Source organism: Tursiops truncatus, chromosome 13, assembly GCF_011762595.2.
Source record: "Tursiops truncatus isolate mTurTru1 chromosome 13, mTurTru1.mat.Y, whole genome shotgun sequence".
In the NCBI taxonomy this organism is placed as follows: domain Eukaryota; kingdom Metazoa; phylum Chordata; class Mammalia; order Artiodactyla; family Delphinidae; genus Tursiops; species Tursiops truncatus.
In genome coordinates, this window is record NC_047046.1 from 72,572,707 (window position 1) to 72,588,092 (window position 15,386).

Consider the following 15,386-nt stretch of genomic DNA (forward strand, 5'->3'; position numbering starts at 1 on the left):
TCCCTCTGCTTTTCTCCATCCTCCATACACTAATTGAAAATGAGTGTACTTGTTAAAGCACTGCTGATGCCAATGGTCTGAAATAACCAGAAAGCTCAAGTACATAAGTTGTTCCCAGCTGTAGGAGAGTGAGCTATATTAACCATGCTATTTTATTGTCCGTGTTTCTGACACTTTGACATCCGGGGCTTTGCTGGCCCTGGAGAGACTCCCCTTCCCAGAGTTAGCCAATTCCTAGAGATAGTAAATGACTGGCCTTCTAGAATGCCTTGCATATGCCAACTAACCAATCTGCAGCCTACTCCCACCATCTCCTCTATTGGGGTCTCACACTCTGGGCCACTATCCACCCGCCCTAATCACCCCAGGGCAGGTACCAGATGAGCCCAGACAACCGGACACCTCAGAGCCTGCTGGAACTTTTCAAACGAGTCAATTCCAAGCTTGCTTACCCAGCCCCACCTATTCCTTCCCTCCAAGACCACAGTAAAAGCTCTCATCCATGTTTTCCCCTCACTCCTTCTGCCTCCTGACTGACCCTGGTGCTTCCCCATGTGGCCCCCCATGGCCTGGCAAGCCCCCTCATCTTGGGAACTGTGAACAACTCTTTTCAGTGGCAATTGTCTCCTGATCGGTCAGCTTCATCATATCTGAACCACAAGAAAGCCTACTTTAATTGACGTATAGCTGATGTACAATATTACATGTTACAGGTGTACAATATAGTGCTTCACACTTTTTAAAGATTATACTCCATTTATAGTTATTATAAAATATTGGCTATATTCCCCATGTTGCACAATATATCCTTGTAGCTTTTTTTTTTTTTTTTTGCGGTATGCGGGCCTCTCACTGTTGTGGCCTCTCCCGTTGCGGAGCACAGGCTCCAGACGCGCAGGCTCAGCGGCCATGGCTCACAGGCCCAGCCGCTCCGCGGCATGTGGGATCTTCCCAGACCGGGGCACGAACCCATCTCCCCTGCATCGGCAGGTGGACTCTCAACCACTGCGCCACCAGGGAAGCCGTTGTAGCTTATTTTATACCTCATAGATTGTACCTCTTAATCCCCTACCCCTATCTTGCCCCTCCCCCCTCTCTCCCCCCACTGGTAACCACTAGCTTGTTCTCTATATCTGTGAGTCTGCTTCTTTTTTGTTATATTCACTAGTTTGTTGCACTTTTTGGATTCCACGTATAAGTGATACACAATGTCTTTCTGACTTATTTCACTTAGCATAATGCCAAGTCCATCCATGTTGCTGCAAATGGCAAAATTTCAATCTTTTTTTATGGTTGAGTAGTATTCCTTTGTGTATATATATACCACATTTTCTTTACCCATTCATCTGTTGATGGACAGTTAGGTTGCTTCCATATCTTGGCAACTGTCAATAATGCTGCTATGAACATTGGGGTGCATGTATCTTTTGGAATTAGCGGTTTTAATTTTTTTGGATATATACCCAGCAGTGGAATTTCTGAGACATAAGGTAGTTCTATTTTTAGTATGAGAAAACTCCATACTAAAACCTCCATTTTAAAACACACACCATCCCTTCTAAAAGTCACTTGCTTGCCCCCCCCACCCATTTCTTCCTCCTTACAAATGGTCCTAGTACACGGGAAGAGCAGCAGTGGGAGAAAGCATGGTAGCTCCAACCTGGAGCTTTATTTTCACAAAGAACCTCAAATAGCCTGCTCTCTCCTCATTAGTGGTCCAGCAAAGCAGTGAGAAGAGACAGTTTGTTCAAGAGATACCCCAGTAAAATGTTATCTTAGTGCTCTCCGGGCACACCCCACAGTGAGCAAAGCAACTCCCTATGCTAAATTAGGAAATCAATACCACTGACAACAGCCATAGTCACTAATCACAGCCCTTCCATAGCCATTTGCCCCTGTAATCAATCATCAACATGGGAGTCTGGGAGCCGCCTAAAATACTTTTTAGTGAAAAGTATGGGGAAAATACATTAGAAATATGCAAATTGAGTTCACTCAGTTGCAAAAATAGAATTTTTAAAGAAGCTTCTAATAGTGAAGATATTAAATATAGAAAAACAGAATATTCCTAGTTAAAAGGAGTCCCAATAATGCTGGCATTTCCCACCCCCCCAACCATGGGCCACCTGTTAGTAATCAATCTTGAAATGTGTTCAGAGTCCTTATTTGTTTCAAAGTTAGGAAACAAATGTGTTTCCCTGGGAGGACAAAGTCCATAAATATTTTAGGTAAGTGAGAGAAGTGAACTGAATTCATCCCCAGAACATCTGTCTTTCGCAGTTAGGACAAGAAATCTCCTCTGCCCACATCAGCCTAACAGCATCTGCCCGGTAGGTGTTTGGAAACCCAGAGGTGAGTGATGTGCACTTGATTTTTTTCTTCTACTCACCCTTTAGCCAATGTTGCTATGCCAACGTCAGTCAACTTCATTCCTACACCTATGGGAAGAGAGAGCAAAGACGGGATTTGTGTTACACGGGTCTCCTCAGAAAAGAGGGACCATCTATTCACAGGGAGGGGTAGCATCAGCCCCATCATCATTTCCCTTCCTGCATAAACACATACTTTCCTCCTTGTTTCCATCAGCAGAAGCTGACAGCCTTTCAGACGTGCAACCTGCTTTACGGGAGCATAGTGGGCAAGGCCGGCTTCTGAGGCAGCCGGTCAGGGGAGCAAGGGGCGGGGCCTGCTGCCTCACCACACATGCCCTTTACAGCTCCAGAAACGAAAGTGCTGTCCTCTGCCTGCCTGGACCACTGCCTCTGCTGGAGGAGGGAGGCCTGTCACTTGTCCCAGGAGTTCTCTCCCCAGAAACGCTCTGATTTGGGCTTAGGCCTGTTCTGTGTTCTTCATCAAAAGCGGAAGCCCTTGTACAACAGTGAGAGAGTTCAAGGTGGCCTTTGTTCAGTTCAAGGCCAGACTCCAGACACACAATTTCCCATCTCCAGAAAGATGGCATTCCGGTTCAGGACTGAAGGTTTTCTGGGTCGGCTTTAGACCCAGGGAAGCACTACTGAGTTATGTGCAGACTTTTAACCATTGGCCTGGAGATGTCACGCGCGGTCTGACCTTTTGATGCTTATCCCAACCTCTCTCCATTAAGCCATTGGAAGTTGCAGGAGAGGGGGCGGGACACCCAATCAACAAAACAGCTGCCTGAGCTTCCCACGCTGGTCCCTAAACAAGCCGTAGGCATCCCTGGTAGAATTCCAAGCACTCAGGAGTCCTTTTGCTTCTCCCCTCACAGCAGGAGCAGATGGGAGAGTGGCTAAGGAACCAGGGATTCAAAGAGAATGAAAGCCCTACTGTCTCACAAGGTGGGGAAGGGCAAGGTTGCTGTCACCTTCTGCAATCGAAAAGTGCCATCCTTTCTCACCCAGGTCTGGAAGAAGGCAATCCTCTCTGATGCCCAGAGCGCGGACAGCCTCCGGCCTTTCCAGAATCTCCTTGCCAGACCAGCTACCGTTTCTGCTCCTGCCTCTCTAGGGTCGTGGCTGTAGGTACTAGCTCCGACGCTGTGGACTGCTGCCTTAATCTCACCCATGCCATCTAGTGACCGGCCTTTTACGGCAGGGCATGGGGTCCATGGTGCTACGCCACCTGAGCCTCGCCGCCTCTTCTCTGGACCCCGACTCTTGTCCCACCCGGGCCAGGCTGTGGTCACTATATTCCCCAAGGCCAGCCGGCGACTTGCTCACTGAAGGGCCTGGCGGCCCAGAAGCCAGTCTGGGCTGTGGACGAAGGAACCAGCATCCCTGGCAAAAGCCAACCCTGGGGGTCAGGCCTGATGGCAACCTAGTTCCATGGGTCTCCCTCATATGAGCACTGTTTTCTGAGGCTCAGAAAAGGGCAGCTAGGGACTTCCCTGGTGGCGCAGCGGTTAAGAATCCGCCTGCCAATGCAGGGGACATGGGTTCGAGCCCTGATCCGGGATGATCCCACGTGCCGCAGAGCAACTAAGCCCCTGTGCCACAACTACTGAGCCTGCGCACCTAGAGCCCGTGCTCGGCAACTAGAGAAGCTACTGCAATGAGAAGCCCGTGCTCCTCAAAGAGTAGCCCCGCTCCCCGAAACTAGAGAAAGCCCACGTGCAGCAATGAAGATCCAATGCAGCCAAAAATAAATAAAATTAAATTACAAAAATGAAAAGGACAGCTAAAGCGTTAATTTTCTGATTCAGCAATGTCTGCCTGGAGTGAGGCAAAAATACATGTCATGCTGCTGTTCAGACAGAAGCAAAGAGCCCTGCTTTTCTGCAGGGCACCTGGGAGCTAAATTAGACACAGCACTTTGGGGGAGCCAGTAAGCATTTTAAAAGCTTTCACAGTTGGCAACTAATTCATCTCATTCTTTCAAAGCTGCTAACAACTAAAGCACATGTGGAAATGCTTCACGTAGTTTTTATGACAGGAACTGGGCTTAAAAAAAAAAAAAAACGACTCCAAACTGCAAAAGCCCTCTTTGGACATCTTGTTTCGTGGAAAAGTTGTGCTTAAAAAGTACAGCTCTAAGCCGCATAGAAGTCCAATTTTCAAGAGCCATTTGGCAAAAGGTCCTTGAGCTTGGGAATTGCTTTTCCTCAATTCTCACAATTACCAGCTGTCATTGATGTTTGGAAAAGTAGAATTTGATTTTCAAAAGGAAACTTCTCTCTTGGTTTTCTAGTTTGCCAGCAATTCAGCAAAGGTTACTAAGGGTCTCTAGAGGATAATAATTTAGATTATAGTGTGCAGCTATTAAACCAAGTTGGGGATAATAGTCATCTACAGGTTGTTTCTGATAGAAGGTAGGAAGACGGCAGTATTACAGTTTGTTCTCCAGAACTTGAGTTCTTGGGTTATTTGGGTGACAGCTTCTTAGGAAGCCCAGTGGTCTCCGGTGTGTGCAGATCTTAGGGCCAAATCACAGGCTCACCTTTCACCCCACTGACCTGCAGGACTCGCCACAATCTCATCAACAAGCCGAGGCAACCAGGGAGAGAATAACTTAAGAGTCTGAGAAAGTGAGACTTGAGCTTGGGTTTGTTTGGGATTTTTAAATCCTAATTCCAGTGTCTTAGTAAAATTATAAAACGTGGGGATCGCTTAGAGAATGGATGTGTGATCTTGTGCCACAGTGATGATGACAATAGTAAGATCCTTCCCAGCAGCAGCAGAGAGTAAATAAACACCCTTAGGAAACACCATGCCATCACTTTCAACCACACACGTCATTTACGTCATTACGTCATTCCACTACAGCTGTTTACTAGTGACTGGAAGCAAAATTAACCGTACGTGAAGCTCCCGAGTGCTGCTTTTCAGTAGATGAACTGTATTTAATGCAAAATTAACTCTGAAGGAGGAAAGATGGGGAAGTCTCAACAGTTGCACAGTCTAATTAAAATAGCTGTCTGTTTAAGACCGTATTGTCTGTGTGTGGCAGCAAAGTCTCTTCAAAAGTGAGTAGGGCTTCCCTGGTGGCACAGTGGTTGAGAGTCCGCCTGCCGATGCAGGGGAGGTGGGTTCGTGCCCCGGTCCGGGAAGACCCCACATGCCGCGGAGCGGCTGGGCCCGTGAGCCACGGCCCCTGAGCCTGCGCGTCCGGAACCTGTGCTCCGCAACGGGAGAGGCCACAACAGTGAGAGGCCCGCGTACCGCAAAAAAAAAAAAAAAAAAAAAAAAAAAAAAAAAAAAAACCACGTGAGTGGCTATGTCTGGCTTCAACTTGCAGATCAGCCTCCCCTGCGAGTCTATAACATTGCACTTCCCAGCTGACCTCAGAGGAGTCCCTCACAGGAGCCTTTGACATTAAGGGATACTTGGAAATCTTGCAAATTTGTAAATTTGAGTTTTAGTGGAAAGAGTTTGGGGTTCAGAGTCAGAAGCAGTGTTGGAGTCTTGGACCCCTCTTCTTCTGAGTGAGCTGGGGATTAGATCATTATCTCCCAGCCTCTGTTTTCTCATCTGTAAAATGGGGATCATAACATCTCTTTGGCAGGGTTATTATGAAGATTAAACAAAAAATAGGGAAAAATGAGTGCAGACAAAAACTGGTGAAATCCACATAAGGTCTGTAGTCTTGTTAATTACATCGTGCCGATGTGAGTCTCCTGGTTTTGATAGTGTACTGTAGGTATGTAAGGTGTTATCGTTAGGCAAAGCTGGGTGAAGGGTACATGGGGACCCCTCTGTACGTTTTTGCAATCTCTCATGCCTATGGTTATTTCAAAAGTTTTTTAAAATAGGGAACTCTTACTATGTGTCCATGCTGCGCTAAATGTCTTGCTATCTCATTTCATCCTCCCAACCTCCCCACATGGAAATTACTGAGGCACAGAGAGGTAAGTGGTTTGCCCAAGGCTAACAGCTAGAAAGTGGAGGTGCAGGAAATAGAACCCACGGGCATCCTTGCTCTTCACCACCATGATGTATAGAGCTTGGGATTCTTATACGTGACAATGTCTGACATTAGTAGGTACTCAATTATAGTTCAGATTTTTTTCTTAAAGCATTATTATTTGGAAAGGAAAAGGAATAGGAAAGCCCCTGTGGCAGAAGCTGTTGGGACCCTGCGCATCACCCTCACCCTCACCCCTTCCATGCACACAGCTCTAAGTCCAGGTACCACCGCCAGCATCTCTTGGCCTGAGAACACGCTCTGATAACAGGCACCTGCTTTGCTCAGCGTGGCTTGCCCATGTGCTGGTGGCAAATGCAGGGGAGTTAACACCCCCATCTAGAACAGCCTGCTGCTGGTAAGTAAAGGGAGTTGGAGTATAAATACCCCTGCTCCCTCACTCCTTGGGTGTGCTAATTCTGAGAAGTGTGTTCTGCCCAGCCTCCCCCAGTTTCCCCAGCAGGCATGAGCTTCAGTAACACAGTGGTAACCAGGTATAAGGTACCCTATTGACTTTCTTTCCCTTCCCTGCCACACTCCCTCAGTCTCCTACCAGTGTTTCCTGGGATCCCCTCCCAAATATTTGCACTTGAACATTTGCGTGCAATAAAGGATTAACCTTGCCTAAATAAAGGATTCGTTTTTTGCCCAACTTTTTGGAGGTGACTGCTAAGCTCTGATAAGAGTGTCCAAAGAGGCTAGAGGCAGAGGTCAGTCTCACGAGCAGGCAGTGACGGCTCCCTAATAAAATCTCTGAACACCAAGTCTCAGGGGAGCTCTCCTGGTTGGCAGTGCTCCCACATCACTGAGGGGGCAAGCACTGTCCCCACGGCTTCACCAGGAGGGGACAAGTGGGAATTCCCACCTGGTCTCTCCTGGACTCTTTCCCGTGTGTCTCTTCCCTTCGTTGATTTGAGTCTGTATCTTGTCACTATAATAAACCGTAACCATGAACATAAGAGCTTTCCTGAGTTCCCTGAGTCCTCCCAGGAAATTAAGGAACTTGAGGGTGGTCTTGGGGAAACTGCAACTTTGTCTCCGGGCTGTCTCTGTGGGAAACCTAATTATGACATCCCTACTTCATACAACAAATGTATTCCCCAGAATGTGGGTATAAACTGAAAACATGCTGTAAATTCGCCAGCAGAGCCTGAAATCTAAAGCAACTGTGAAAGATCCTTTCACCTATTAAGAGTGAATTCTTACATTTTAATTTATCTTTTGGTACATCTGGATTTTCACGTGTACGTCTGAATTTGTGCCTATTGAGGATACAGAGCGCCAGTTTTTGGTTACCTGTTGTAATGGGAAGGTGTTGCTAGAATGAATTATTAAAATGTACTTTGTTACTCCATTGAGTTGGTCGTTTAGGGCTCCTTTGTTGCTTTGTTTCTGATGAGACATTAGTAACACTTTCTGCTGGTGAAGGTGCTTATAGTCTGTACCCAGCAGACCTCTCCCTCTGCCCGCCCGTACCCCCCACCAGGAACATCCCAGGCCCACAGCATCCCTGGAGCCCAGGCCAAGCCGCTCTCCTCACCCTGCATGTCTGTGACCAGGAGGCAGCCACTTGTTTTCTGGTAGACCCAGTGCTGGAAGGTGCAACATTTCTGACCAGCCTCCGATTCTCTTCTCAAGAAGTTTATCTCCTTCCCATCCCTGATGGAATACTTCACAAATTCTCCAATCAGCTCTTCCTCCACTGTTGCGTATGGGATATTGTTCTCAGGTCGATGGATAAGGAAAATAGGAATGATCCTGGAAGGGAAGAGAACATGGGCACACATCGTGTTCTCAGATGGGAATAAAGATGGCGGGGATATTCTATCCTGACCTGGAGGAGTAGGGAGCTGCAGGATAAATCCCTGGGTTCCATCAGCTGTAGACTAAAAATTCCCCCAAAGATTGTTCAGTGGATAAAAGGATGTGTTCCTTTTATTTGTTCCTAGAGTTGGTGAGAAACTCCTCTTTGAGATGGAGTTTAATTGCTTATGTAGCAATGAATGCCTTCATTATAGGCATACCTCAATGACCCATTGGTCAGGTGACCAATATACCCATCCATCCAGCATCTATCCACCCTTCCATCCAGCCTTCCTTTCAGTCAACAAATATTCATTCAGTGGCTTCTATGTGTCTTCCAGACACTGTTCCAGAAAACAGCAGTAAAGAAAAGAGGCTCTGCTCTCAAGGATCTTACATTTAAATGAAGGAGACAGACCATAAACAAGCGTCTAGTGCCCTGTGCTATATGAAGAAAACTAAAGCAGTGGAGAGGAGAGAGGTAGCACAGGGTGTGGAGGAGGGGTTGTGATTTTATTTAGGGAGGTCAGAGAAGGCCTTGATCGTAAAGGATATTTGAGCAGAGACCTGTAGGAGGTGGGCACGGAGAGAGCCATGAGGACGTCTATGGAAGGAACATTGCAAGTAGAAGGAACAGCAAAGGGAGGAGGCCCTGGGCAGGAGCATGTGGGGCGTGTTCGAACAGCAGCGAGGGGCCGATGTGGCTGGAGAGCATCAAGCAAGGGGAGCGTGGTGGTTTGCGTGAGGATGGGAGAAAACGGGGAGCTGGACCTTGGGGAGTCTGGGCCACTTGAGAAACTTTGCCCTTTGTACTGAGCAGGAACAGAAGCCACTGGAGGGTTCTGGATACAGGAGTGACATGATCAAACTTGCATGTGACAGGGATCACCCTGCCACCCTGCGTGGTATGGAGTGTGAAAGGGCAGACGCGGGACACAGGGAGGAGGCCACGTGAGAACGATGGCAGCTGGAGGTGGAGAGGTGATCAGATCCTGCACTGACCCATTCACCGTCACACCACCCTAGATGATTATCCCCAACCTGCTCCTCTCTCCTCAGACCGCCCACGCCTTCTCCCCAGCCTCACTCTCAGATGAGGACCTTGCTTCCTGTTGGACTGTGAAAACTGAAACAATGAGAAATTCTCACAGCTACACCCACCACGTGCTCCTGCCTCCCAAGGTCAGTGCCCATGTCCTCTGCCCGCCCACCATCTACTGCGGAGGAGCCCTCCTTGCTGCTACCTGAACCATCTCTCCGCTGGTGCCCTGGATCCCAACCCCTCCCTGATGCTCAAGGATATCGTTCCAGTGACGGCTCCCCACTCTCTCTCCCACCAGGGTTTCCCCCTACAGACTCATTCCCAATGGCAACAGGGAGTAATAACTCTACTCAGCCTGTGGACCTCATAGCCCACCCCCACTACCGACTCACAGTTTACGTCAAAACCCAAATCAGTTGTAGACTCACTGTCTCCAATCCCTTCCCTCCCGTTCAGTCTTGAATCCACTCAAAGTGACTTTCCTGCTTAAAGAAGCCTCGGTCAAGGGCACCACAAGCACCATGTTGCTGAAGCTAATTGTCCCTTCTCAGCCCTCATCTCATTCACCCTCAATGGCACTGGACACTGGATCTCTCACTTCTTTTTAAGACACTTTCCCGTGGCTTCCAGAAACTCACTTCCTCTTGGTTTTCTTTCTGCTTCACTGGCTACTTCCTGTCTCCCTTCCTGGTTCCTCATTTCTCCCCAACCTTTACACCCTGGCACAGCTCTTCTCACTCTGCACACTTTCCCTACTGACCCTCCTTGTTTTAAATACAGTTTATATGTCGGCAGTTTCCACATTTATATCTCCAGCCCAGACCTTGCCCCTTAACTCCCAACTCACATCTCCAGCTGCCTACTCTCCATCTACACTTGATGTCTAAAAGCCGTCTCAAATTTAACATGGCAGGACTTCCCTGCCCTAGCACAGTGGTTAAGGATCTGCCTGCCAATGCAGGGGACACAGGTTCAAGACCTGGTCCAGGAAGATCCCACATGCCGCAGAGCAACTAAGCCTGCAAGCCACAACTACTGAGCCCACGTGCCGCAACTACTGAGCCCACGTGCCGCAACTACTGAGCCTACGTGCCACAACTACTGAGCCTACGTGCCACAACTACTGAAGCCCACGCAACTAGAGCCCATGCAACAAGAGAAGCCACCGCAATGAGAAGCCCGTGCACCACAACGAAGAGTAGCCCCCGCTCGCTGCAACTAGAGAAAGCCCACGCACAGCAACAAAGGCCCAACGCAGCAAAAAAAGAAAGAAAAAAAAAATTTAACACGGCTAAAACTGAACTAGTCATTTGCCTCCACCCCAACGTCTGTAGAGTTGATTGGCAACTCTACCTTTGCATTCTTTCCCTTCAACAAAAATCTGCTGAATAGCTTGTGCCAGGATCTCAAAGATTCAGGGGAGGGGAGACGAGAGACACAGTCCCTGCTTTCCAAGGGCAGTCGTTGGGGAGGTGCCCAGAGGAGGGACATCTAACCCCCAACTCCCAGCTAATAAAGACAGTCAGCAGCCAGGTGTGTGTGGCCTGAGTTGTGAAGACTAAGGAGGGATAAGCTGGCAGAGTGGGAGGCAAGAGGGAGAAGCCATCCAACAACTCCACGCCTGTGCTTGGTACCCACAGCTCAGGCTCCCTCCATCCGCACCCGCACAAGCCAGTCCGAGTCCCACGTCCTGGTCCTCTCTGCACCCTACCTGGCCTGGCCTGAAGCTTCCCCGACGCTTCTGAGTTCCACCAAGTGATGCTCTGCCTCCCCCCGCCCCTTCCCAGATGCAGTTAGTCCAGCACTGAACAGATCTGGTGTCACAACTGCCCGTTCCCTTTTGTCACCAGGTGAGGAATGAATTGCATGAGAGCTTGTGAAATGGTATACATGAGCCCACCTCACCCACTACTCACCGCAGGAAAATACGTGTACAGCAGGGTCAGCACCCTGTTACCTAGGGACCAGCTCCAGTCAGATGCCTGTTTTCATACAGCCCACAAGAATGGTTTTTATAGATGAACATTTGCAATTGATTGGCTTTTAGGGAACACTAACTCTGAACCCCAAATGTAAGCAAAGTTACTTTAAAAAGTTAGCAAAATGCCACTTAAAAAGAAAGAATTCCATTCTTCTATTAGGAAATCTGTATAATTCATCAATAAAGATTTGCAGCTACTGGTTTTCTTTACTGTTACATAAGCATCTACGTAATAGCGTTGATTTTGCCTATGGACCTACACAGCCTAAAATAGTTACTATCTGGCCCTTTGCAGCAAGGGTTTGCCAACCCCTGGTCTCAAGTTTTGTCTTCTGTAGGTGAATTCTTTTGTTTCTTCTCTCTGCCTCAAGGTCATAAACATGTTCTTGTCTCCCCATCTTAAAAACAACCAGCACCGCCCTTCCTTTGGGGGGACTTTGCCCTTAGATTTCATTCTGATTTTCCTTGTTTCCTTCACTTCTTGAAAGGAGCGCCTCCATTTGTATCCATGGCCTCAGTGCCAATTCCCTCTTTGACCCATTACCCCTCATCTTCCAAAGTCCCCGCCTGCTGTGGTCATCCATTCTGATGGCCTCTGATTATTCCCCAGGACCCTTCCGCAGCATCTGACAGTGTGTGTTTAATTTTTATTGGCGTATAGTTGGCTTACAATGCTGCGTTAGTTTCTGTTGCACAGCAAAGTGGATCAGTTATACATATACATATATCCACTCTTTTCAGATTCTTTTCCCATATAGGCCGTAATAGAGTATTGACTAGAGTTCCCTGTCCAATACGGTCGGTCATTAAATAGATAACTAATAAGCTTCTGACAGTGTTGACCCCTTTTGCCCTCCAGAATCACCCTCTTGCCTGGACTCTGGGGACAGTGTCCCCTCCTGGCTCTTGTTCCACTGACGCTGCCCCTGAGCATTTGCCGGCCCCTGCTCAGCACTGACTCCGAGCCCTGCATGTTCTTGTTTCTCGAGCTTCCATCCTTGGTCCTTCCCTCCCCTTGTTCTATGCACTCTACGCAGGTAAGCCCACCACTTGCACAGTTGCTGTGATCTTCCGTATGCAGATGCCCAGCAAACCAGTGCACTGCCTCCCTTCTCTTTCCGCTCCAGGCTTAGATGATCGAACTGCTGCAGTCTGATGGGCCACAGAGACCACACACCTCAGACTCGGCTCACGCAAAAGTATTCACCTCGCCCTACACCTACATGAGTCTTCTCCCTGCCTATACTGTCTTCAAGTGGCGGCATTGTCTACCCAGTCTCCCAAGTTCAGAGTCAACCTTCTCTCCCTTTTTACTCCTTCCATGAAGTCTGGTTAAACACACCTACCTACCGAATGTCACGCAAGCCCATTCTTTCCTCTCAAACTCCCCATGGCCATGGCTTAGTTCCACTGTCACTGCCTCTTTCTTGGGCAACAGAAACAACTTTCAGACTGGTCTCACCACGTCCAGCCTCTGGGCCTTGTCCTTGGACAGCCATTGCTGACGGACAGATAGCTCTAAGAGCCACGTCCGCACAGAGGATTTTTAGGGCAATGAAACTACTCTGTATGATACATTACAGTTATCATACGTTATAGTATCATTGGACATTTGTCCAAACCCACAGAATGTACAACCCTAACGTACACTGTGGACTTAGGGTGACGATGATGTGTCAATGTGGATTCAATTATAACAGACGTTCCCGTCTGTTGGGGAATGTTGGTAATGGGGGAGGCTGTGTATGTGTGGAGCCTGAGTGGATATGGGAAATCTGTCCCCTCCATTCAATTTTGCTGTGAACCTAAAACTATTCCAAAGATTAAACTCTATTAAAAACAACAGGGGCTTCCCTGGTGGCACAGTGGTTGAGAGTCCGCCTGCGATGCAGGGGACACGGGTTTGTGCCCCAGTCCGGGAAGATCCCACGTGCCACCGAGCGGCTGGGCCCGTGAGCCATGGCCGCTGAGCCTGCACGTCCGGAGCCTGTGCACCGCAACGGGAGAGGCAGCGACAGTGAGAGGCCCGCATACCGAAAAACAACAACAACAAGAACAACAACGTGTCTGCTGTGTTGCTCAAGGCTCCCCTGCTGAAAGCTTCTGGTTAGCCCCTGTCTCCCTCTCGCCCCGACGCTCATTAGCTGAGCATTGAAGGTTCTTTGCATTCTGACCCCCAACCTGCCTCTGGCCTCTTTCTCTGCCCCCCTTTTTTCTACCCTGCCAGTACTCTAGATTTACTGAGCATTTTCCATCTCCTCGAAAACCTTCTTTCACAGCTCTTCATTTCTTTCTTTGAACACGCTGTTCCCTTTGCTGGCAGTTCTCCACCCTTGCTCTCCATCTGGCAAACTCCTACTCATTCTTCAACACCCTCCTCCTCCTGGGAGGTTTTCCAGACCCCCTACCTCCTCCATGTCCCCATAACTCCTTGCACTTCATGCCAGCACACTGGGTTTTTGTTTTTTGGGGCTTTTGTTTTTTGTTTTTTTTGCAGTATGTGGGCCTCTCGCTGTTGTGGCCTCTCCCGTTGTGGAACACAGGCTCCGGACACGCAGGCTCAGCGGCCATGGCTCATGGGCCCAGCTGCTCCGCGGCATGTGAGATCTTCCCAGACCGGGGCATGAACCCATGTCCCCTGCAGCGGCAGGTGGACTCTCAACCACTGCGCCACCAGGGAAGCCCCAGCACACTGGGTTTTGTCCTACATGCCTTGCACTCCCACTGGCTGTGAGGCGCAAGAACCTATTGCGTTTTCTTTGTATTCGTTAAGTGCCCATCACCTAGCGTGGAACAAAGCCTGGCGCATGGTACATGCACAGTGTTTGGCAAAAATGAATGAATGTTCATATAGGACAAAGTTTCTCAGTCTCAGCATTACTGAACTTTGGGGCCAGATAATTCCTCATTGTGGGGCTGTCCTGTGCATTGTAGGATGTTTAGCAACACCTCTGGCCGCTTCTCACTAGAGGCCAGTTGCACCCCTCCCAGTCACAACCATTAAACTGATACAGGATCTGATCTGACAAACTTGTAGATAGTCAGAGAAGAGGTCACCTAGTTAAGTGTTGATCACACAGATGTCATTTTCAAGGACTTAAAGTAGAAATCATGATAGCCACCCCAAGGACAAGGTAAGATGCTGATGTTTTGATGTTCATGAATGTAAAAAATATTTTTAATACAGATTATTTGTCAAATGGGTAAACAAATAGGTATAAGTCCCTAATGCAGGCCCCTAACAACTGTCGATATATTTAAAGGCTCAGAAAGTAGGCTTCTGGAAGGGTCTAAGTGCCACACACACACAAAAAACCATTAATGGTGTGACAGTCACCTGCGTCCAGTGATGGTCACCTGGGTTGGGGAGGGGAATGGCTGGTGTCAGTTCTCTTAGTAAAACCACACAAAGAGCCCTATCATGAAAAGGCCTCAGAAGTGGCCCAGGTTTTGCGTCAGAATGTCTACAGGTAAAGATACAGAACAATTCTGCAACACTCAGTAACCAAATCCAAGCTTAGGAAAAGTCATGAGGGCAGCAGGGCCGGTGGCCTCCTTTCTCCCTTCAAAAATACTATCACAGACACTACCATCATTTCTCTCTCTGTGGGGACGTGAGTCCCCTTTTCCAGTGAGATGAGGGTGAAGGCCTCTTACTCTGAAGGGAGGCTTGAGTTGGGCACCCCGGCCGGGTCTGCACTCACACCACAGGGCGCCGCCTGCTTCCCCAGGGGTGAGAACAGAGCAGAGCGGATTCTCCCAGAGCGTGGAGAGCATCCGGGCCTGTGCTGTTTCCACCCACATCCTGCCTCCTCCTGGGAGTTCAGCTGGAGGCTACACACAGGTGTCTGAGTCAAAGATTGCTGGGAAAACATTTTTATATTAAACAGACAAAGAGGGAAGAATACAAAATTCAAGTGAATTTTAAAGACACAAAAGGTAACATTTCAAAGAAACGACTCTGCAGGCAGATTACTTCAGATTAAGCCCCCAGAGCTTTTGAAGGGACCATATTTATCCTCCTCTGCCATTTACGAGTATTTCCTTGAGAAAATGTGAGGAGGATGCCTCCTTTCCCGCCCCATCTCTCTCGGGAGCATTTCTGGACCAGGACAATGTCCTTTGAGACACCAAGTGGCCAACCCTTCAAACACCAACGTTCTCTGATTACTAATCACGGCG

At 48.5% G+C, this 15,386-nt stretch overlaps 1 protein-coding gene across 2 annotated transcripts in view; it reads right to left on the minus strand.

Annotated features, from left to right (window-relative positions):
• ALPK2 (alpha kinase 2) overlaps positions 1-15,386 on the minus strand; it is a 125,524-nt gene that overhangs the window by 12,995 nt on the left and 97,143 nt on the right. For both annotated transcript variants that reach the window (XM_019937127.3, XM_073790778.1), the window contains 2 exons: positions 7,919-8,136; positions 2,390-2,438 (listed from right to left, as the gene is read on the minus strand). In XM_019937127.3, coding sequence (XP_019792686.2) covers positions 2,390-2,438; positions 7,919-8,136 — 267 coding nt within the window. The remainder of the gene's footprint in view (positions 1-2,389; positions 2,439-7,918; positions 8,137-15,386) is intronic.